This window comes from Nothobranchius furzeri, chromosome 16 (assembly GCF_043380555.1).
Source record: "Nothobranchius furzeri strain GRZ-AD chromosome 16, NfurGRZ-RIMD1, whole genome shotgun sequence".
Classification (NCBI taxonomy): Eukaryota; Metazoa; Chordata; class Actinopteri; order Cyprinodontiformes; family Nothobranchiidae; genus Nothobranchius; species Nothobranchius furzeri.
The window spans coordinates 44,254,638-44,279,079 of NC_091756.1; the positions used below are offsets into that span (position 1 = coordinate 44,254,638).

Here is a 24,442-nt window from a genome sequence, read left to right on the forward strand (position 1 = left end):
CCACCTTCTTCTCAGTCAGATAGCCCTCGGAAAGTGCACTTCTTCCTGCAAAGTGCACTTGAGTCATCTGCTTTCATTGATAAAAGCCTAAGAGGCGGGTTTCCTCACCTACATTCTCTCATTCCATCTTCACTTTCCTTCCCTGCTGGCCTGTTTCTGGTGCTACCTTTTCCCGCTTCAAACGGAGAAAGCAAGCGAGAATCAAACATAGCGACAAGGGCCGAGAGAAAGAAAAGACTAGAGGGAAAGGCGCAGGAAACAAAAAACCAGGAAGCGCTTTTCTTGTTAAATCTCCCAGTAGAAACGGGAGAACTGACATTAGGTCTGATTTGGGGGTGGAAACTCCAACTAGACACTTGTGAAGTGCACTCCACTCCTATTTGAAATGCAGACATGAGGAAGTACCACCTTTAGTTTGTCAGTATTTGTTAATTATCAACATTCCATTAGGTCTTAATTAACATACAGGTTTCATACATTAGTTTTTTTTTTTCTGTATACAACTATTTGATTTGTAGTTAATAGAGTTCAGTCTCATGGGTTCACTGTGCACCGACACACAGCAGAAAAAACACAACAAAATCCCAAAAGCAAAGAAGAGAGAAAAATATGGCTGTCCATCTGAAACAGGTTCAGTTCAGCTACATGTGCGTCCAACAGGAAATGCCCACGAAGAAATAGGAAGAGGCGTGGCTACTTGTTTAAGAGTCTTCCCTCAGGCTTGGAGGGACAAGTTTAGCTGAGAGCTCTCGTCCCCATCAGACCAGATAGACTAAACAGGGAAACCCCGGCAAAGGGGGACAAGAAACAACAGTTTATGGGTGGGGTGGGGGGTGGGGGCTGAGGTTGTATTAAGGGGTCAGAGTGACTGCATAGACAGAATCGAAGGTCAAAGGGGAGGGGCAGAAAGGCAAGGAGGGGCAAAGCTGAGGGAGGCTAGTCATCAGTGCAGATGTGCGTGCATGTGTTTGTTATTTGAAGGAGGAGGTTTAGGAACAGGACTCGGCCTGTTCGAGCCAATTTGAGGTTCGTCAAGGCGACGCTGTCACAGACCAAAGCACTGCTGCCTTGTACTGGGGGGACTTCATTGAAACAGAGCAGGACTCCGGTCCGAGGACACTTTGACCCCCGTGAGACACAGCCAGAAACTTCCTGCACTTCCTGCACTGCCCGACAGTTCCTGGGTGGGAAGTGAAGACATGAACAGGTCAGATTAGCACGAAGCCTACAGACTTGGCTTAAAGGTAAAAAGTGATTATCTGGATTTTATTCTGCATTATTTACACATAAAATACACTTTTTGATTTATTTAGAAGCTAGAAACAGCCACAACATTCAGAACTTTAACACACCCTCATACCAACCTGTCACATTTATACATTTGAGGCATTTCATTGACTTGAACCTTTACCTTTGACTGAAGTTCATTTTTATTAAGACATTACAAAGATTACTATATTCAGAGAATTGAGGGTACTTTCAAACTTTGTAGGTATGAAATATGAGCACACACAAAGTGTCTATAAGCAGAAAATGATCCTCATAAAGGATAATTTCTGCTTCTTGTGCACAAAGGAGGTCTCAGTAACAAAATCAAAACACATGCTCACTGATCAGGTTGGCGAGAAAGCTTTAGGTCACTAATACTCCGGTAAAGCAAATGCTCCATATGCTGAGCAAACAGTAAACAGGGATGTAATGGTAATTCAATCACTAACGTCTGTAGAACCTCGGAGAGCTTCAACTCGAAAATCAGAGGATTCATTTAGCAGTGTGAAACAGAGGAAGTGACGAAACCTTAAACAACACCTCTGCTATGAAAGCAACACTTTAAATGGCAAAGAGAAACAGGTTGGCAGGTGTTCTGGTGCAGAATGTTCAGAGGCAGGAAATAAATGACACATCGAGCAACTATTCCCTAATTTAAAAAATGCTTTTTAATGATTTCTTTTTTATTTAAAGTTTTTACCTCGGAATGCTAATCCATTGTTTGGGTTTTTTCCTTTTCATTAACACTTTTTATCACTATAATTGTCCTTTACCTGCTCTAGCTACCAAATCATTGACAGTCTTGGATTTTTAGTCTTGGGAGAAATAGAGTAGAAGGAGTCACCGCTCGTCTGGGAAAGGTGCTGGATCAAACAGTGGAATAAACAAAATAACAACTTATTTTGTTTAGTCTTGGGAGAAATAGAGTAGAAGGAGTCACCGCTCGTCTGGGAAAGGTGCTGGATCAAACAGTGGAATAAACAAAATAACAACTTATTTTGTTTAGTCTTGGGAGAAAAAATACTTTTTAAAACACCTTTAAACAAGATGAGTTTCTTCTTTAAAATCGTGAATTAGTAGATTTTCTAAATATCTCAAAAAGATTTGACGCAATAACACATTTGCACAGGGATAGAAATCACTATTAGCTATTGAATTCAGCTTCTGATTCGCTTCTTTTGTGCCAGATTAGTCCAATTTGCCAGAAAGAATTTTCATTTGTAAACATTTCTTCTTCTTTCTTTCTCGACTGAACTTATCTGACACACCAAGCGGCTAAAGTGAAATTCTAGTGAGCTTATTTTCAGATGCAAATGAGCATCACTTTCCTTTAAAGAGAGCATCATTGGAGCTCAGCGCATCGTTTACCTGTGAAGCAGTGAAGGGAAGTGGTGATGAGGAAGGTGTTGGTGATGAGGATGAAAGGAAGTGATGGAATAGCAACAGGGACTCAGAAGAGAGGAAGTAAGCAAGGAGAGGCACTGACATCAGACTGCTTCACCTTTGAGAGAGACAGAAGAGAGAAAAAGAAGAGGTGCGGAGAGAACGTGGACAGTTTGGAAACAGGAAGACATGAGACAAACAGTGGGGTTGGGGTGTGGGGAGAAAGCACAGGGATAAGCAATGCATCAAGCGTGACTACAGGGGGCAGCAGAGCAGTGGGAGTCCTACTCACGAAGCTGCGGGTTGCAGTCAGGCGGCTGCGGCGGGAGGTCACTACTGTGCCACTCAGGCTGCGTCCGATTCGCCGCAGATTTTCCCCATCATCAGGCCCCACCTCCAAACACGGATCCCGCAACATCATTGGCTGCAGAGAACCAGAAAAAATATGTCCTTTATCATGTCTGATGACCCATGTACACGTGGACATAATCTGCTGAGGTCATTAAACAAGCTTTGCCTTGTTGACGTAGGAGGGGGTGTTGGTGCCGTCCGCTCCGTACACACTCCTCTCCATGTCTGCGTTGGGGGTCTTGGAGCGTGCCTGCCCTCCCATCCGAGATATCAGCCTCTCAGATGGGCTACAACCTGGAAATACACACAGTTTCATTTTAGCAGAACACAACCCTCATATCCATGTGATCGGAGAGGCCTCAAAAAACCAGATTGGTGTCCCAGATCTGCCCCCTTATGAGTATAATAGTCCATTGTGTGTGTGTGTGTGTGTGTGTGTGTGTGTGAGAGAGAGAGAGAGAGAGAGAGAGAGAGAGAGAGAGAGAGAGAGAGAGAGAGAGAGAGAGAGAGAGAGAGAGAGAGAGAGAGAGAGAGAGAGAGAGAGAGAGAGAGAGAGAGAGAGAGAGAGTGTGTGTACCTGCTCTTCCAGCCAGCAGACTGGCCTGAAATAGGGTGTCGAGTTCAGACAGCTCAGCCTCTTCTCGGTCACAGCAGGGGTCACCGTGCCGCCCTAAGGCATGCTGGGAGGTGTAGTGCCCTGGAGAAGACTGGCAGCTATGGCTGTAGTTTTGACCGGGCATCAGCGGTCTGATGGGGATGCAGCAGTCTGGGGGGGTGTTGTATGGTGTCACCACGGCGTCAGGGCGGTCCAGGCTCCAGGAGGACCAGTGGCGTGTGCCGCTCTCTGTGGCTGCTCCATGCTGCTGCCAATGCTGAACCTCGTCATCGGGTGTGTGAGGCTGTGGGGGCTGCCAGAGTGGAGCAGGAGGTTTCCTTTGCCCAAAGGTGTCCAGAGGGGGAGACGGGGGAGGCGGGGTGTGTGTGGAGTTTGAGGTGTGTGTGATGTGTGTATCCCAGAGACGCAGAGGAAGCGAAGGTAGGGAGATGGCTAAGTGCTTCCCCAATGGTCTGACGCTCACCCCTCCTGCCTGCAGCAACTCACACAGCCTCACCCCCATTCCGTCCTGCCCACCCTCACCTTCCTCCCCTCTCCTCGCCGTGTGCCTGCCCTCCTCCTCTCCTTGACCAGAAGGAGTGCAAGGGTGAGAGGTGCTGAGGGTAAGCATGGGTCGAGGGGGGCGGTAGGACGGAGGGGGTGGGTCCTGGCCCTGAGCAGCGTCCTGACTGGGCTTTGCCTGGTCCTCTCCCTCCTCCTGATTGGGCATCAGTAGTACTTGGACCGAGCCAGGCTGTTCACTGGAGGACACAGGACAGAAGGTGTGTGTGTGTGTCAGTCAGCAGCAAGAAGAGAATAAAATAAATTAAAAAAAGAAAAACCGGGGAGAAGCTTTGACGTCAGGTGAGTTACTGCATCGAGGGAAGGTCACAACAGCAGATACACACAGAACAAACACACAGGGATGCAGCTTTCTGAACCAGAGCCATGCGGTTTAATGACTGAAGCACAAGCAGAGCTGAGCTGACACATCTCAAACTTCACCGTCTGATTGGAAAATCCTGCATGATCAAAGATTCTTGTTTAATCTAACCTCAAAGGCAGAAATCTACACAATGAGTCGTTTACTGACACTGACGCACTGATTTATGGAGATCATCATACACGCTGAACATTAACGGCATATCTCTGCCGAGAAAAGGTGTCTTGCTATTGATCAGCACAGCTGTGAGAATGTTAAGGTCTGTAAATGTGTCTATTTTTGTACGGCATTCACAGTTGCATGTGTCTGTATGAGTGCCACCCCCCCCCCCCCCCCCCCACATTAACTCCCCAGTCTTTTTTCAAGTCTCTGTAATTACCAAGAAGGCTTTGCAGCAGCGAGCTATAAATCAGCAGCTTATGTTGATCAATAGAGAGGAGGAATGTAATAAAAGAGGCTGAGCGCTGAAAGCTTTACTTCCACCTACTCTTCCTCCAATTTCACTGTTAAAAGTCAAATTAACTTTTTTCTTAAGTTTAACTCCATTTTTGAACCAGATTCTATTAAAATATAGACTGAAATCAATTTTACCAAAGTGAAATGTCTGGTTTTTATAATTACAAAAAAGTTAATTTGCTGCAAAGTGCTGCCAGACTCCCCATAAATGTTGATGAGCAGCTTTAGGGAGGAAAGGAACGTGCTCAGATTAGCTCCAGAAAAAGTTTTTAATCTTGTCAAAAAAGCAGAGGTGGTGGATGCTATAGCCAAACTTTTGAAAGTGAGACTGTTTTGATATCTAGACTTTACAGCGGTGATAAATTCAGTTAAACGTCTAAACTGACAAGGCCTCAGTCACATAGAATCTGATTGACTGTCGCTGTAGAGAGGCTGCTGACACTCATAGAGATTTACAGATTATACTTAAAATGCAGATGCGTGTCTATAGTTAGCATTTGAGTCAGCAATCGGTGAAAAAACACTTTTACAGATAAAAGACAAGCTAGAATAGTGGTTTGTAAAAGGTGGTTATTAAAATGGTGATGCAGAACATTTCTGCAGGATAATGTTTGACTCCTTCTATCTAGTCACCATCCTGCATGCCTCAGAAGTTTCCATCTCAACACATTTGACTTGTTTTGAAGCAGAAAAACATCTTAATCATGCAGGATTATGGCACCTGAAGACTTTGGAGACCACAATTATACAGGTGAAACTCTAAAAATGAGAATATGGTGCAAAAGTTTATGTCAGTAATTCAACTTAAAAGGTGAAACGAATGTATGAGCCAGACTCATGCCACGCAAAGACATTTAAGCATTTATTTGTTATAATTGTGATGATTGTGGCTTACAGTTTTTGAAATCCTCACATTCAAAATCTCAGACAATTAGAATATTGTATAAAAGGTTCAATGTTCTATAGTCAAAGTGTCACAATCTAATCAGCTTATGAACCCAGAACACCTGCAAAGGGTTCCTGAGCCTTTAGATCAGAGGTACTGAATGCAGTCTGCATGCTGGGTCCAGCCCACACACCCCCTCTTTGTGGCCCCCACCCTGGACCGGAATCGGACAGGAACTGGATTGGACATTTAAATACAGGAGGACTGACTTATGGGCTCGACACACGGGAGGCGACAAACGACCGCGATCATCGAAATTCGTCGCCGTCGCTTTTATCACCTGACACACGGGAGACGACCCGCAGCAGCGGCTAGCGGCAAAACCGTCTACGTGTTCTGTTCCATGGCGAAATCGAAACTTCCGTTGTTTTGTTTGGCTGTGTCAGGTTGGAAGGAATTAAGGTTATTTAAGCAGTTCAGTTAATAAAGCGGTAGATATGATGTTTCACAAGGTGCTGCTAGTTATGTGAAATCTTACTTCTGGTTTTACTTTATAAAACATAATAATAATCAACTTCTCCTCCATGTTTGCTCGGAGATGTACGGAGCATCCTGTCCGCTCATTGGTCAGTGAACGAAACCTCCGTTGATTGGTCCTCGTCCGAGCGACAGCGATGAAAAGTTGAAAATGTTTCAACTTTCTGGGATCGCGTCGCTGGGTCGTCCGTGCACGACACGTGTACGAGCGCAAAATTTCACAAGCATGTTTTTCGCGTTTCGCTTAGTAGGAGAGAGACCCGCGATTATCGCTTTGTCGCGCATGTCTCCTTGAAAATGAATGGAGGAGAGGCGATGTCGCCTCCCTTGTGTCGAGCCCATTAGTGCCATCTCCACTTCCTCTAACAACACCCACTTCCCGGATCGGCCCTCAACTTCCTTGGACATTTTAAATGTGGCCCTTGGCCACGTATATTTGAGAACCTCTGCTTTAGATGGTCTCTCAGTCTAAGTTGGATTACAGATATGTATGGACTTTTGCACCATATTCTCATTTTTAGAGTTTCACCTGTAGATTTGGGGATTATTGTTATATTTTGGTTTGTGTTATAAAATATATTTTTGATGAGAAGGAATAATTGACCCATGCATGAAGCCCTGGTCAAAAACACAGGCTAGATGCAGCGATGTACAACGACTGATCAAGTCCGGTAAAGAGAACATACATGTCATTTCTATTTCATAAAAAGCATCTCAATGCGTAAGTAAAGTCAAAAAGATGCAATTAAATGATCCAAAATGTGATACTTTTGTGATTTGATGGTTCACATCATCTGGTTCATCTAGACAAGATCATTGTTTTGATGTTTATTTTTTTTTTGTGTGTGTTAATATCCCCAAATAAAACAGATTCATCCTATCTGATTGGAGTAAAAAAGGCTTAGAACAGGTTTATATATAGTGAAACATGTTTATAACAACTTTTTAAAGCCAAAGCCAGTGCCTCACTGGGATGTGACTTTTGGTTACCAGTTACAGCATCCACCAGGGAGGTTCACAAATGCCTCAAGCATTTGTGAAGGTTCTGAATTTCATCATGCCAGTCACAGGGCCTCGCTTGCATGTTACTGGAACGTTGAACATGTGATTCCAACTCGGATTTTGTCCATTTTTTTGCAAATATTTCTGTCACACTGAAAGCCATTGAATAAAATCAAATCTAGTTTGAATCCTAATTATCACAGAAATATGTGGTCCCTGCTCATCTCATAAAAACAAGTACTCGTTTGCACCTCGGTATCCTCATTATGATAATATTCTACAATGTGTGTTTTATTAATACCACATGTGGCAAGAGACAGCCACTTTAGAAAGAGAGCAAGCTGACTTACTGCACCACAAAAACTCAGCAGTACAGAGCAAAACCACAAAGCACAGCACAGGATCTTCAGCTGCAGTCACAGCACAGACGCACAGTGACGGACCGCAGCTTCACAGAAGGACAGATCAGCAGCACACAGAGAGCAAAGGGAAGCCTCGGCAGCACACGGCTACAAAAAGAAACACAACAATAAGGGGAAGCAGTGAAGCTCACAGACGAAGAGAGCAGGTCCAACTCTTTTTTTAACTCTCAAAGGCGACACAGCAAAGCAGGTTTTTGCTGCATTGCAACAAATACACAAAGGGGATAAGAAGTAACTCTGCAAAGTTAAGGGTGTGCTGCTGAGAACACACATTCAAAACACACAAACAGCTGGATGTGGGAGTGCAGTGTTGGGAAATCAGAGTAACAAGGGGCTTGGGATTTCAGCTGAACAGGTGTTTTAGCTGACACACAGAGTGAAGACCTGGGGGGGTTGGGGACAGCTTGGGCTACGAACATAAAGGAAGTAAAGGAAAAACCAAGGAGGAGGAGGAGGATTTTGAGACAGGGTCTGCTGCAGAAACATAAGGAGGGGACAGTAGCAGTACCTGCATGGCCCCTGTGGATGGGCGTTTCCTGTGTCCTGTTCCGTTTCCTGTTCCTGTCTGCGTTTGATTGGGCCCCCAGTGCTCCTCATGCACGCAGCTACAGCCAATCCGCTATGAGCGTTAGCCTCATGCAGGGGTCTGAGCACAGCTGAGGATGTTAAAGACAGAGCCGGAGATAAAAAAAGAGAAAAGACAGAAAACATATAATGACAAGAGTGACAGCGAAAAGTGTGAGTGAGCAGGATAGACGAGAGAAGTTAGGGAGAGCATGACAGCGAAGTATTAGGATGAGAGAACAAGTGAGACTAACCGAGACAGAAAAGGGCAGCTGAGCAGGAGGAGTGTTTCTGAGGGGGCTTCCATGCATAGATCTGGAGTAGTTAAGGGTATTTATGTACAGACAGGGTCTGATCTAACAAGGCTGGCCACTTTAATGACTCGGAACAAGCTGACAAACTCACGGGAACCGTTTTATTTAGATAAATCTAACCACTACCCTTAAAATTCTGCTGTCTGTAGCAATAACTGTGAGCTCTCTTTTTATGCTTTGGAGAAAGCCGATAAAATATTTAACAACTACTCAGATTCTTGTTAATTTTGAATGAATTTAGCAGCTGCAGTCAGGCATTTGTTCACTTTATACATTACTCCACATTTGCTTCAGCTGAGATTTTGTCCTTTTTATGATTAAAACTATGGAAGCTGGTATTAAACTTTCAGGGCGTTTTGAGTCACCTGTGATACTAAGTCAAAGAATGAACATTAGATGAAAGCAGAGCTGAGGCCATGTAAATGAAGAACTGGACTGAATCCAAGCGTAAACATCTCTTCCTGCAACAACCTTCGTAAAACTTAGTGACAGATGTTGGTACCGAGGGCATGCATAATCAAATTCTGATCCCAGATCAATGGCTTGTTTTATGTAGCACCTTCTAGCATCACAGAACCCCCAAGGCACTTTACAACACATCGATCATTCACCCACACACCCACATTCACACTCTAGGGCTAATTGACTAAGGTGGCGCTGTCATGCACACTAGGCAGTGCTGCTTTCTTCTGACCACTACCAGCAACAAGGATGCCTTGCTCAAGGACACAATGGCTGCGACAACCTGAGCAGGATGCTAACATGAAACCTTAAGGGGCGGGCCTAAGTACCAGTTTTATCTGACATTTAAGCTGCGGTAGGGGCTCAATTCCTGTGATGATAAATTAGCATTTTTCTTTATTTTAAATTGTATTTTTAAAACGTAGATGGGTGTCTGTCCTTTTATATGTCTCCGGTGACTGTGTACATTTGAAAACACACTTGAAAAGTGTTTTGGACATAAAAGGCAAATATAGTCTGATCTTTCTGATCTTAGACATTTACTGATTTGCAACAAGTGGGTACAAAACTTATTCTATATTATATAATTATTATCTTTACTAATCTTTACTAATCTTCACTGACTTGATGGAATATATATATATATATATATACATTACTATTATCTTTATTATTATTATTATTATTCTTGATCGGCTTGTCAACTCCACGCCCACCGGACTGAGTGAACGCTGGCGCGTTTGGCTGCCGCTGCTCATCGGTAAACCGGTGTTCTGGGAATTTCTCCTACCCCGTAAACCGTCCTACCCGTTGTTACTGAGCATGTGCGCGCATGCGCACTACACAAAAGGGGAATGCTACTCCGCTGTCATATTTGCAGGAAAATAGATAAGTAGTACGTATTAGTACTTTTTATTGACGTTTATACTTGATTTTTTTTGGTTAGGGTTAGAGTTATGGTTAGGGTTAGGGTTTGTGTCATGTAAAACACCGTAAAATTATCCTACGGGTAGGACGTTGTGCCAAAGTAGGACGTTTTCTCAGAACACCGGTAAACTTTGATTTAATTTGGTTTTATATGTTGGACTGTGGATATCTATATCAATCCTAACGTCTATTATGTGGACCAAAGCTATTCACATGTGGTCGGCACTCATCTGGATTTTATCATTCATCTTCCATCGACCTGCTGCTGGCTTCCTCCAGTACACTGTCGCTGAGCTCCTCAGGATTCGCCACTGCCCTGGATCTCCACCGGCTTCACTGCACCTCGACCCGGACATGTCTCATCTTCTCCGTCGGAGATATGTCCACCGCGGCTCACGCAGGAATTTCCACTACCACAACTCCGCTTCAATCAATTCTTTCTGGTCGACCACTCGCCGTCATCCTCACAGGAACTCATTCAGCCGTACAGCTGATCACTGCTCGTTAGCCAGCCTCGCCAGGACAGCTAACGCTCATGGATGTGACAGCACCACCGTCAACTTCGGCCTTCTCAACATCCGCTCTCTCACTGGGAAAGGTCATCTTATTCACGATCTCATCAAGGATCGTGGAATTGGCTTCATGTGCCTTTGCGAAACTTGGCAGCAGCCAGCTGATTTCTCCCAACTCAACGACGCCACTCCTCCCGGGTTTGTTTACCTCACCAAACCACGCAGTTCTCGCGGAGGAGGTCTCACAATAATCTATCGCGAGAATTGGAAAGTTTTGCCAGTGTCTGTCTCTGATTTTAATTACTTTGAGTATTTGGTTTTTAAACTTAATGGACCTACCCCCACTATCATTGGATTAATCTACCGCCCCCCTAAACCTCACAAAGACTTTCTGTCAGAAGTCTCAGTACTGCTCACTCATTTATCTACACTCTCATCTAATGTAATAGTGCTTGGAGATTTTAACATACACATGGACAACAGCGATCTTCCCCTCACCAAAGACTTTTCATCCTGCCTGGACAGCCTTGGATTTAATCAGCACATCAACTTTCCAACTCACTCCAAAGGACACTGCCTGGATCTGCTGTGCTGCTCTGGTCTCACTCCTCTTAGCTGTGCAGTATATGACTCAGTATAAGGACTTAATTATACTAACCAAACAACAGTATTACTCCTGTCTAATCAACTCCAATTGAGGCAACACTGTCATTGTACTCCATTATCAATAAAATTCACCGGCCATCCGATACTCTGCCGCCACACATGTGCTCTACTGCGACCTGTAATGCCCTTCTTCTGTTCTTCAACGGAAAAAATAATAAACATTCACCGTGCAATCAATCAAAGCATCCCCCCTACCTCCCCATATGATCCTCCCGAACCAATACAGTTATTTTCCAGTTTCCAACTTCCCAGTGATTCTGAGATATCAGATATTATCCACAAGTCAAAGTCTTATACCTGCCTTCTCGATCCCCTTCCCACTGCCTTGATTAAATCCTGCCTCCCCTCCCTGCTCCCTCTCGTCTCCGCTCTCATACATGCATCCCTTTCCTCCAGTATTGTTCCCTCTATCTTCACAACTGCTGCAGTTATTCCAATACTTAAAAAACCTGGTTCGGATCCTAACATTTTTACTAATCTCCGCCCCATCTCCAACATACCCTTAGTCTCCAAAGTTTTAGAGAAAATAGTTGCTGCCCAGCTCCACACCCATCTGACACTAAACTCCTTCTATGAAGCCTTCCATTCCGGTTTCCACCCACTTCACAGCACAGAAACAGCCCTCCTCAAAATAACTAACGATCTCCTCATTGCTGCTGATTCCAGTCTACTATCCATCCTGGTCCTCCTTGATCTGAGTGCGGCCTTTGACACAATATCTCATTCCATTCTCCTCCATAGGTTATCTTCCATCGGCATTGCTAATATCACTTCGGTGGTTTCAGTCCTACCTATCAGGTCGCACTCAGTTCATTACTATCAAATTCTCCCGCTCACAGCCCTCTTCTGTCTCTTCTGGCATGCCCCAGGGCTCTGTCCTGGGGCCCCTCCTTTTCATTATATACATCCTTCCCCTTGGCAATATTTTCCACAGATTCAATATTCATTTTCACTGCTTCGCGGATGACACCCAGCTCTATTTGTCCAGTAAGCCAAATTCTGCACTTCCTCCATCCTCCCTCATCACCTGCCTTCAAGAAATAAAATCCTGGTTCAGTTCGGACTTCCTGAAATTAAATACAGACAAAACAGAACTTCTTTTGGTTGGTACCAAGAACATCCTCTCAAACTTTGACAGTTTCTCTCTCACTGTTGATATTACTTCAGTTTCCCCCTCTTCCCAGGTCAAGAGTCTGGGTGTCATCCTAGAAAGCACACTATGCTTCCAATCTCATATCAATAGCATCACACGGTCAGCTTATTTCCATCTTCGTAACATTAATCGTCTTCGCCCCTCCCTTGATGTCCACTCTACTTCTATTCTTGTCCATAGTCTGGTAACATCACATATCGATTATTGCAACTCTCTTCTCTCAGGTCTCCCTCAGAAAACCCTCCGTAAGCTCCAGTTGGTTCAGAATGCAGCAGCACGCATCGTCACTAAAACTCCCATCTCTCATCACATCACCCCCATCCTCAAACAACTCCATTGGCTACCAGAGCATACCAGGATTCACGTCAAGATTCTCCTTCTCACCTTCAAGGCCATCCGTAACCTCGCCCCTCATTACCTCACAGATCTCGTTCACACCATCACCTCGTCCCGTTTCCTCAGGTCCTCCTCCTCCATTCATCTCTTTGTGCCTTCCTTTTGTCTCAGCACCATGGGGAGTAGAGCCTTCAGCTGCACCGCTCCCAAACTCTGGAACTCCCTTCCCCCTCTCATCAAGAACATTAACTCATTCACAGAATTCAAAAAACAACTCAAAACTCACCTCTTCAAAACCACATATCAGCTTTGAATTTCAGAGTGCCTTGTTTGTTGATGTATGTTTACTTACTGAATGATTTGTGTTTTTCTTTTGTACAGTGTCCTTGAGTGACTAGAAAGGCACTTTTTTTAAATAAAATGTATATATATGTATGTATGTATTATATACACACCACCTGAAGGAATATTAGGAACACCTGTTCAACTTCTTCTTAAATGATAATGATAAATGACCCGCACTTGTATAGCGCCTCTCAGAGTAAGGACTCCAAAGCGCTTTACACTACAGTGTATACATCATTCATCCAGTCACACACACATTCATACACTGATGGTGATGAGCTACGATGTAGCCACAGCTGCCCTGGGGCGCACTGACAGAGGCGAGGCTGCCGAGCACAGGCGCCACTGGTCCCTCCGACCACCATCAGCAGGCAAGGTGGGTTAAGTGTCTTGCCCAAGGACACAACAGCAGAATTCCCTGTCCGGAGCCGGGATCGAACCTGCAACCTTCCGATTACTGGACAACCCGCTCAACCTGTTGAGCTACTGCTGCCCCCAGGTAATGCAATTATCTAATCAACCAATCACATGGAAGTTGCTTCAGTGCATTTAGGGGTGTGGTCCTGGTCAAGACAATCTCCTGAAGTCCAAACTGAATGTCAGAATGGGAAAGAAAGGTGGCACGGTTGTTGGTGCCAGACGGGCCGGTCTGAGTATTTCACAATCTGCTCAGTTACTGGGATTTTCACACACGACCATTTCTAGGGTTTACAAAGAATGGTGTGAAAAGGGAAAAACATCCAGAATGCGGTGGTCATGTGGGTAGAAATGCCTTGTTGATGCTAGATGTCAGAGGAGAATTGGCCGACTGATTCAAGCTGATAGAAGAACAACTTTGACTGAAATAACCACTCGTTACAACCGAGGAATGCAGCAAAGCATTTGTGAAGCCACAACACGCACAACCTTGAGGCACATTGGCTACAACAGCAGAAGACCCCACCAGGTACCACTCATCTCCACCACAAATAGGAAAAGGAGGCTACAATTTGTACGAGCTCACCAAAATTGGACAATTGAAGACTGGAATAATGTTGCCTGGTCTGATTAGTCTCGATTTCTATTGAAACATTTAAAAGGTAGAGTCAGAATTTGGTGTAAACAGAATGAGAGCATGGATCCATCATGCCTTGTTACCACTGTGCAGGCTGGTGGTGGTGGTGGTGTAATGGTGTGGGGGATGTTTTCTTGGCACATTTTAGGCCCCTTAGTGCCAATTGGGCATCGTTTGAATGCCACGGGCTACCTGAGCATTGTTTATGACCATGTCCATCCCTTCATGTCCATCATGTTCCCATCCTCTTGTGGCTACTTCCAGCAGGATACTGTACCATGTCATAAAGCTGCACTCATTTCAAATTGGTTTCTTGAGCATAACAATGAGTTCACTGTACTACAATGGCCCCCACAGTCACCAGGTCTCAACCCGATAGAGCATCTTTGGGATGTGGTGGAACGGGAGCTTCATGTCCTGGATGTGCATCCCAAAAATCTCCACCAACTACAAGATGCTGTCCTATCAATATGGGCCAACATTTCTAAAGAACGCTTTCAGCACCTTGTTGAATCAATGCCACGTAGAATTAAGGCAGTTCTGAAGGTAAAAGGAGGTCAAACACCGTATTAGTATGGTGATCCTAATAATCCTGTGGTGGATCTTGGCCTCTGTTGCTCTGGTCTTGAGAGCCTGTTCCTGTGCAGCCATGAAGAGAGCATCTGTGCTGTCCTTCAGACCAGCTCTTTCTAGCCATCGGTAGGATTTCTTGATGTCAGTCACTTCCGTTATTTTTCGGTGATACATCCCATGTAGGAAGTTGTCCTACCACAATTGTATTTCCCATCCCATTTCCACACACACAAACACACACACACACATGTGTGTGTGTGTGTGTGTGTGTGTGTGTGTGTGTGTGTGTGTGTCTGTGCATTTTAAGTGTGCACCTCTTGCAATGCATAAAGTCTCTTTGAACTGAACCCGCACAGTTAGAGAAGTTACAATGTAATAAATGATCTAATTTATTCACACATACAGTCTCCTTCACTGGAAGAGTGCTGCATCCTAGATGCATGAAGGAACGTTACTGTAGGTTTATGTTTATGTTTATTCATTTGGCAGACGCTTTTATCCAAAGCGACTTACAATTTATAACCTATAGGGCATGTTGTGATCTGTGGGGGGAACCGGAGTACCCGGAGGAAACCCACGCATGCATGGGGAGTACACATAACTCCACGCAAAAAGGCCGCAGCTGAGTTTCGAACCTGCAACCTTCGTGCTGCGAGGCAACAGTGCTAACCACTGCGTCACCATGCAGCCCATGTAGGTCCTTCCTAGCTGCTCAGCTGCTGGGAGGAGGCCAGTCTCTAGAACCACCACTGCTTCCAACAGTATTTTCATCCCTGCTTCCTTTACTGATTTGCAGTTCTGTTGTTATTCTGCTTCTCTTAGTTGCACACATCTCCAATCATGTTCTCACTTCTGCTACAGTCTATAGCTCAGTATATTCAAATGTGGTAAATTAAATTCAATCCATCATCCATTTTTATATATTTTATATATATATATATTTTGTTTAATGTACATCATTTTATCCTTTAATTTTTCATTGTTGTTTCAAAGCAGTTATGGTGAATCTGCAAACAAGCTAGATTTTGAACGCAAACACAGTCACAGAACAGTCACTCCTCCCCTCGGGTATCTTCCCTGAAACACTTCTGCCGGAATTGGAAAACTGGGATGCCAGACAAAATGAGATAGCGCTAAACATCAGTCACTGTTTGCTAGGTCCAAACAAATTTCATTGTCTGTGACTTTAAATGGTATTTTTCCTTTGAGACTCTGGTAATTTGTCCCAAAGTAGAAGTGGTAGCAGCTGGCTGTTTCTCCTTTTCTGACATTATTGAGTGGAGAACCTCTCACACCAGTGGTGTTCTGTTGCTAAATACACGAGTGTGTAATGAGTGGAGGACCCAGGGCAGGGCGGAAGTGTGGCGGTTTGGTGCACCCCTGCACTTCCAATGATACATTTAAAAACATTTCCCTGTTGATGCCCTGCAGTCCCCAAGTCCGAAATACGATTACACACAGGCTGTTAGTCGAGTAATTACTCTGGAATAGTCCAAATCTCCCGAGCCACAAAGGAAATGATACAACTGCTGCAACACGCTGTTTACTAATCTTCACTGACTTGATGGAAATTGACCCGAGATTGGAAAATTAGTTGAGGGACTTTAAAAGAATCGCTACAGCAGTCTTTGTCTACGATTGCAAGACAACTCACACTCACATACAAATACAATAAATACACAAGTACACACTCATTTACTGTGCTTATATTCTATATGTGTAAACACACACACACACACACACACACACAGACACACACGTACGCACGCATCCACGCACACACTACAGCCTGACTTTTATACTCTGAAACTAAATTAGGTTTAAAATAAGAACGACTGAGATTTGTCCCACTCTGTTCTGGTCAGTGAACATCCCACAGGAGCTCCAATGTTGGTTGAAAACTGAACTGAAGGTTGTAATTTGTTCTCTTCTTTGTTCAGCTACATTGAACACAGCTGGAACCATTGCACACACACACACACACACACACACACACACACACACACACACACACACACACACACACACACACACACACACACACACACACACACACACACACACACACACACACACACACACACACACACACACACACACACACACACAGCTAACAGACAAATAAAAAAACACACCAGCGACGAAACAGATGGAGAGATACACCAACAGATGGGAATGAGCCCAAAGTTGAGGTCAGGCTAACTCACGGACACGAGTCACCTTGACTGTTTACTAAACAGGTGATGATGTGACCTTAAAGGGGACTCGTCATGAATAAAATACCTTTTTCTCTCCTTGACTGTATAAACTTGAGGATCTGAAGTCTCAGCCAACTTGAAACCCTCGCCTTTGTCTTCACAACTTTTGTTCAAACACATTCACAGAAGCTCACAAGTAGAAATTCAAACTTTAAAATGAATTTTTTTGTTATTTTTTGCACATTTTTAACGAGCAGTTTAGCTTAAAAAAGATTTGGACAAAAACATCCTAAATAAACACCAAACTGTAACAAGTAGTGAGATATAATTTCTGATAACTTTAACTTTCTGCTCTTATAAAAGTCTCTCCTCCCTTCCACATGCACACAGTGTTTCCTATTGCATCCATACCCTGGTGCTGGAGCAGGTCCAGGTCCATGAATTTGCTGGGTTTGGGGTTGAATCCCAGGGCTGCCTCTTGCTCCACCTCCTTCCGTTTCTGCTGCTCCTGCTGGCGGGCTCTCCTTGCCACCTCCTCCTGCAGCTCATCCAGCTCACTGCGCCTTAAGCCTAGAAAGAAAAACATGAGTGATAAATCAAAATAAAAAATGACACACAACACAACAGGACATGTAAATGCAGACCTGTGTGTGCACCCCGGGCCCAGCTGGGTGGAGGCACCTCCTGCATGATAGCGCCGCTGCTCTTTGACTTCGGCACCGAACGCCATGAAGGTCCCGCCATGAGCATCCGCTTCTGTTGCCCCACCTCCCTGCAGGGCGGGGACCGTGAGCAATACAGAGAATAAAAAACATGAAAATGCTGATAAATGAGACAAAACAAACTGAAAAAAATGTGTGCACTGCTTGATTTTTTTGTTATGAAAACAAATTTTGGATAATTTGTTCTTGTTAATGTCACATTTGTGCTTCATGATGATGGAATGAAATCAGACAGTGGAGCTACAGAAAAGAGGAGGGGGGCATGATGAACAGCAAAAGCTGTAATTATTATCTGTGAGTGTCCCCACCTGTCAGGGCTGCTACTGTTCCTCTCACTACTTTCGTATCCACTCTCCATCCTCTGGATCAGACGTGGCTGGTGCTCCACCCCTCTCAGAGGTGGAGGAGCAGGGGGACCCATCGTCCGTCCACCTGCCAAAGACCTGGGCTGTCCTACCAGTCCAAAGCCCACCTCCCTGACCTCCCTTCTTTCAGTTTCCTCAGTTCTTGGCTGTAAAATGAATCCTGCTAAGGGGAGGCTCTCCTGAGTCACCAGAGGGAGAGGGGGGTCAGGCGCAGAGCTGTAGTCTAAAGATGAATCTCTTTGTTGGGAAAAGATGCTGTCGATGTTCAGGGCCTCTCGCCTGGGCCTCCAGGTTGGCCGGTAACAGCCTCCAGAGGAACTACAGAGAAAAAGAAGGAAGTTAAACAAGAGGCCATGTTATAATGTATGTAACACTACATAAATATATTAAAAAGGTGCGAATGGAAGCAATAAGCTCCAAGAGAAAGCAGAATAATTGATTCCACAAAAAGGTCAGAAAGGTAAAACCGCTTTAGGCCACGTAATAAGAATTTATGCAACGCTGCCTTGTTAATAAGATTCAGAGAAATGAGGAGATACAAAATCAGATTTGACGAGCGTGAACACATATTGGCAGTGGGAGATTCAAAGTTCAAATCTATATTCAGAACCTGATTGCTAATGCAGGCGTAGGCTGAAACGAGGAGGCGGTTCAACAGCTGAAAACAGGCTGCAGCGAGTTGGAAAGGTTACCGCTCTGAAGAGTCAAAACCCTTAATAATCTGGGAGTTTTCACTTTTAAATGTATAATATATAAGTATGGGATCATAAAGCGGTATGCAAATTTAGGACATCAAACTTTGAAGCTTTAACTTTTTATTTAGAATCATATCCCATTATTGCTGATTTTGTGCATATTTTACATGACCTTACTGCTTATTACTCATTTATTTGTTGTAGTTTAAACATCAAAGCAGAAGAAATCGTGCTTCTGTCCAGGTTAAACTTTGGCTTCTGCTCTGTTGTTAACTCATAAGGTTAAGTACTGCTTCTTGGAAAAAGCCCTAGCAAGCTACATTTGAACCAAAAACACTTCAAAGGCCCGACCCCTTTCTTCAGGCTCCACCCTAGAGTCACAGAATTTGATGGTTGCAGAAAATGGTACAACACCGGCTTGGGGCACACGCATGAGCAGACACACAACTCTGCTGTTCAGGTCAAAGTTTTCAGAGCCAACTTCAAACCGAACCTCCTTCCATCGCTCAGTGCCCCCACCCTTCACCCCCAATTGCATATGCTAGCTTATATAGCACGTGGTGTTTTATGGTGAAAAACAAGGCAGGTGTGAATTAGTGGTTTAGTACCTGGACTTGCTCTCACTGCTTGTGCTTTCATCCTCCCAGTGGGGCCCCCCAGCCCCACCCTCACAGCCCCCTACTCCCGATGAAGATGAGGAGGACAAGGGGCGAGAGGAAGAGGAGGTGAGTGGCCTGCGTGAAGAAAGTAGGAAGACTGCTGTCTCTTTGTACTCCTGCCGAGGAGGAGAGGGATGGTGGGGTGTACCCTCCACTGCTGACTCTGACGGTAGGAGATAAAAGTAAAACCAATAATTTTTATTTATCCCACAGGGAGCAATTATACAGGCAGCAGTGCAAATAACTGTGAGGAAAAAGCACCAACGAGGAGTCAGCAGTGATGAGGTGCAGAGAAGAACTAAATCCCTTTTTTGCAGTGAAACTTGAAAACTGACCTCTGTTTGCTTTTTACTGCATCAACAACAAGTGTTCAGCAAACTCCCTCACCCGCTGGAAACAAGAGTGTCATTATAACTCTTGTTATAATGCACCCTGATGAGCTGCTGCAGGTGATTCAATTACCGAATCTAGTGTGTCGGAGCAGAGAAATCACTGATAGCGCTGGATACTGGCCCTCGAGGCCCGGAATTGAATAGCCCTGCTATGAGGAATTGCAGTCGTATGGAAGCATGGTTGCTTCCTGAACAGCCTTTGCTTGTAGAAATAGTGTTTAACTAGCCTTTGAGATTTAAAAAGTTTTTCTGAATCTGAATCAGTACATCCGACCGCAGGAAACTGTCATCCTAAACCAGCTCCGGTCTCTGGAGTTATGTTTTGTTGCCAACATTTGCGGCATGTGGGTCATTTGTGTAGAATTATCTTGTTATTTATGAATGTAAATACATCATCACCACCAGATGTACAACATAAAAGTTCCAGAGCATCCAAGAGTAAATTCTGGCAGAAATGTATATTTTTAAATTTTGTTTATAATTTATTCACCCCCTTGGGGGAATGTTTCTCTGCATTCGACCCATCATTTAGAAGCAGTGCTCAAAATTCTGCTGAAACAAGTCTATATTGCAAGACTGACATATAGTGTAAAGGCTGTTACTGATAACTTTTAACCTGCTGTCGAATATCAGTAACAGACTTTATTCTTTGCTGCCAAGCCATTAGCTCATCTTTTTACAAAGCAGGATGAATTAAAGAGCTACCTTTCCCAGGCATGCCAATGTTTTACCTTTCAAACATGGTTCCAATGGGCCAACTTCAAAATGTGTTTGCTGACATCTAAAAACATCTGCTTTCACATCTGCTAGATCCACTTTGGTTTTACCAAAGCTGTTCAGCCCTGTTGGACACGAGCCCTATTTGTTAAGAAATGGAAATGGCCTGAACTTAAATGGTGCCTTCTAGAGTCGTAGAACCCCCAAGGTGCTTTACAGAACAACAGTCATTCAGCCGTGCCCACACACACATTCACACAGCTGTGTGACAGCTATTTCTCCAAACTGAGGCTGCACAGGATCTTCAACAAGTAGGATAAGCTAAAACTTTTACACAATGATCAAAATGATCATATTATTCTTTGAAAATATGTTTCTTTTCACTAGTGAGTTGACAGAGATGCAGTAATGATTATCATGAATCTGCAGTAGATTGGCTGTAGTTTACTTGTCAGCATGAAAACATGCATGTAAAAAAAGGGCAACGATTTATCATAAATTAGGATTTTCACCTAAAAAAATTAATCCGATACTAAAGTGGCCCCATAAGTATCGATCGCATAAGTTCTGTTCAATCTTATGTTTGATTTCTATGACAATTTCCAATTTTTTCCCCCAGACTTATAAAAACGTGGGCTAAATGCCAAAATCTTGACGATGTAAACCTTTAGGATGTTTTTAAGATGCATTACAACCTCAAGATGACCAGCTTGAAAGCATGGAAAATCTGAAAGAATGACATTGCTTCTGGCTTTTGCATTACCTCCAGCGTCAGCACCGAGCGGCGGCGTGCCGGGGTCGTAGTTGTAGACCACTGTGGTCTGGGATTCACTGGAGAGGTGGCTGCCCGTAGACTGGTGCAGGGGTCTGCTGCGAGTGGTGCGATGGCTGGAGCTGTCCGTTGAGGAGTCGGTACGGGTATCGCTGGATATGGATGGCTCCCGACCTGAAAGAGAAAGAATAGATGACCTTTTAGGTAATCCGGCACACACGTCATCTGTGTACAAAGGCTGTAAAATAAGCTCAGGCTCTGCAGTGTAGAGCGGCAGTGGTGGGATTATACCACTGAAGGTCAGAGCTTTAAAGCTGAATTATATCAAACAAGCAACACAAAAAGACAAAGTAATCTCATCTAATGTGTGGCAGCATGTTCACTTCTGCTGTACCCGAGTCCTCGCTGTCGTAACCAGCTTTGCTGCTGCAGTGCTGGAGCTCCAGCTGCGGGTTGGAGCTGGTACAAGGGTTGGGGCTCTCCTGCAGTATCACCGGCGTCCCTCTGGGGTCAGCGTAGAGCAGCAGCAGGGGTTGATAGTGGCCTTTGATACAGCGAGACACTACGTCCTTCCACTTCGGGCCAATCTGGAGGCGCACCAGAAGACGAAGACACACACAAACACACACGCACGCACACATTTAAAGTAAGAATATCGGTCTATATCAGGTAACAACTTCATGCAAATTCCTCAAAAAACAGAAGGTCAAATGCAATTTGTGCTGATGTGTGATTTAATCACACTGTCGCGCCTCATCACTTGCTCAATCATCTAATATGGTCATGAGTGTGAAGTGTGACTGATGGAGGAGTCAAGGACGAGTCTATTTGCATCCCGGGATCTGTTTTCTTCTGAGTCATAACGTGCTCTCACATCACATTTACAACAGAGAGAGTTTTACCACTCACATTTAAAAGGCCAGATTTGAATAAAGCCACAAATTCACGCACATAATTCATCTCAAGTCCTCACTGAGGAAAAACAAAACTTGACTATGCAGCACTTAATCTAAAACATTGTCCAGTTCCTGTGATGCTCACAGGCACAGCCAAGGATGCAGCAGCTGCTGTACAGTGTGTCCTACTAATGCTGCAGCATAAAGTAAAAAAAAACTGAAACGGTCTCACCTCTTTGACGTGGGCGTCGTCAAAGTACATCCACTTGCGTATCTTGGTCTGGAAGAAGAAGGTGGAGTAGTGCTTGCCGTAGTAGCACACCATTCCCACCAAGTAGAGCTCCGCCTGGCGAGCCCTCTCGTCTGTCACACGGTAGAACAACTAAAGAGAGAGATAGAGGCAGGAGGGAGGGGGAGCGAGGGAGGCGACAGGGGGAGAGGTGTGCAGAGACAGAAACAAAGTGAATACAAGCATATTTTTTCCTTACTTACTATTTGCACTGTATGCAGTTAGACTCCACATTCTGCTACAGAGGCACTGCAGCGTTTCTGAGCAGAAGTGATCTGACTCTCATCTCTCAGAGGTGACCCACCGGAGCTAAAACAGCCACAACTCAGAGATTTTATAGATGTCAATGTCCGTATAACATTATCATATTTTGTATAAACAGCTATTCTTTCCCATACTGATTCAGTGTTTGCACCTGCTGCTGCCAAAACCCACATTAGTCTCTGAAATGTCGCAAAATAGTGCTTCAGAAGTTTTCACTACCCAAGGTGACATCAAATCACCCAGAACCTAAAGAATCAAACATTACATTTCAAAAGGGTCCCATTACGATTTTCCCCCTTAAATTATAATAGTGCTAGACCAAACAGGTTAATGAAGTGTTTTGCACTGAAACTCTCTCGCATGAAGAAAATTCAGCAGTTTTATTCTTGACATTGTCAGTACTCTCCAGAATGAGGCTCTGTCACTTAAAAAAAAACAACAAGCTAGAGCTGGTTACACCCATACATCCCCTGATTGGCTGCTATATGCTTAGAAGCTCCTATACCTGGGAAGAGCTCAGAGTAGAGCCGCTGCTCCTCCAGCTACAGCTCTCTCTTACACAAGAGGTTGTCCAAAATCCACTTTCCCTGTTTGTGGCATCACAAATGAGGGCTTTTTTAAAACAATTTATTTTTGGCACAAAGTTCCTAAAACCAAGCACTGACAGAAAACAGATGGATGTTTTATCTTTTTTCCCCCACATTTTAAGTGTTTATGGAAGAGGTGAGAACACACATGGCAGCACTAAACAATGCAAACAATGAGTTTTGCATAATATGTCCCCTATAACCGCTGCAACCAGAACAAGTTTCTGCTTCAGCAAAGCCTCTGACAAGAATATTACAATCAAAAATCCATTTAATACAACTATTTGTTTAAGCACTGAAACAATCCAATCTAAAGAATGAAAGAATGTAGAAGAGAAGTGGAAACAGGTGCAGAAGACAGACAAACCAAGCAAGAGCTGCAGAAATGGAGACAGGATGCAAGAGGCAGATGGATTTGCTTTTAACCGCTGAACAAAAGAGGGAAACTCAGCGGATGATTCCTCAGATTTGTATCCAACAGCTAGTTTCATCCCGCAGCAGCAAGATGAAAACGAGCAGGAAGAGACAGACGAGAGAGGAGGGAAAACTTGACTCACCACAACACATATTCATATTAACTAATCCATTATTCATGGGTATCACTTCAGGATGGGCTGGAGATGTTACAGCGGCAAAAAAATGCATCAACATTACTCAGTTATGACACAGAGAATCAGAGGTCAAACATGTAAGGTGAGTGTGTGTGCATGCATGTGTGAGTGTGTCTGTGTGTGTCCATGCATTCTGCAGAGAAATGGTGGAACTTTCCGAGCTCTTTACGGAACAATATAACAGACTGTGCTTCGCGATCTGTAATTTGTAGGCTTTTGTTTTAATTACAGAGGCACAGCCCTGTGAGTATTTTAGGTAGAATAGACGTTAGAAAAGAACACATAAATGAAGGATATACATTTGTTAAGGTTTTCTTTTAATAATTAAAAGTTCACATTTGGTTATAATTCAGTCTGTTTTGATAGATCAATGCTGTTTATGCAGGAGTCTCTAGAGATTAGGGGTCTCGTTTATCAAACATTGCATAGAATCCTTACTAAAACCGTACTTAAGCTCAGCAAAAAAAAATGTACTTATGCCAAGTAGGTTTGTGATCTATCAAACATGGAGTACGCACAGCTGCA

General features: G+C 44.1%; 1 protein-coding gene across 4 annotated transcripts in view; it reads right to left on the reverse strand.

Moving 5' to 3' along the window:
• Positions 1-874: 874 nt before the first annotated feature.
• usp54b (ubiquitin specific peptidase 54b) overlaps positions 875-24,442 on the reverse strand; it is a 76,904-nt gene continuing 53,336 nt past the window's right edge. For 3 of the 4 annotated variants that reach the window (XM_015962910.3, XM_054749296.2, XM_070545704.1), the window contains 12 exons: positions 22,399-22,548; positions 21,665-21,857; positions 21,262-21,444; positions 19,339-19,552; positions 17,979-18,353; positions 17,593-17,720; positions 17,360-17,518; positions 8,353-8,500; positions 3,581-4,359; positions 3,170-3,297; positions 2,945-3,076; positions 875-1,180 (listed from right to left, as the gene is read on the reverse strand). In XM_015962910.3, the coding sequence (XP_015818396.3) occupies positions 1,085-1,180; positions 2,945-3,076; positions 3,170-3,297; positions 3,581-4,359; positions 8,353-8,500; positions 17,360-17,518; positions 17,593-17,720; positions 17,979-18,353; positions 19,339-19,552; positions 21,262-21,444; positions 21,665-21,857; positions 22,399-22,548 (2,685 nt within the window). In that variant the 3' untranslated portion in view covers positions 875-1,084. Of the gene's footprint in view, positions 1,181-2,637; positions 2,771-2,944; positions 3,077-3,169; positions 3,298-3,580; positions 4,360-8,352; positions 8,501-17,359; positions 17,519-17,592; positions 17,721-17,978; positions 18,354-19,338; positions 19,553-21,261; positions 21,445-21,664; positions 21,858-22,398; positions 22,549-24,442 lie in introns of all 4 variants that reach the window. The other variant, XR_001573241.3, reaches the window with a different exon arrangement.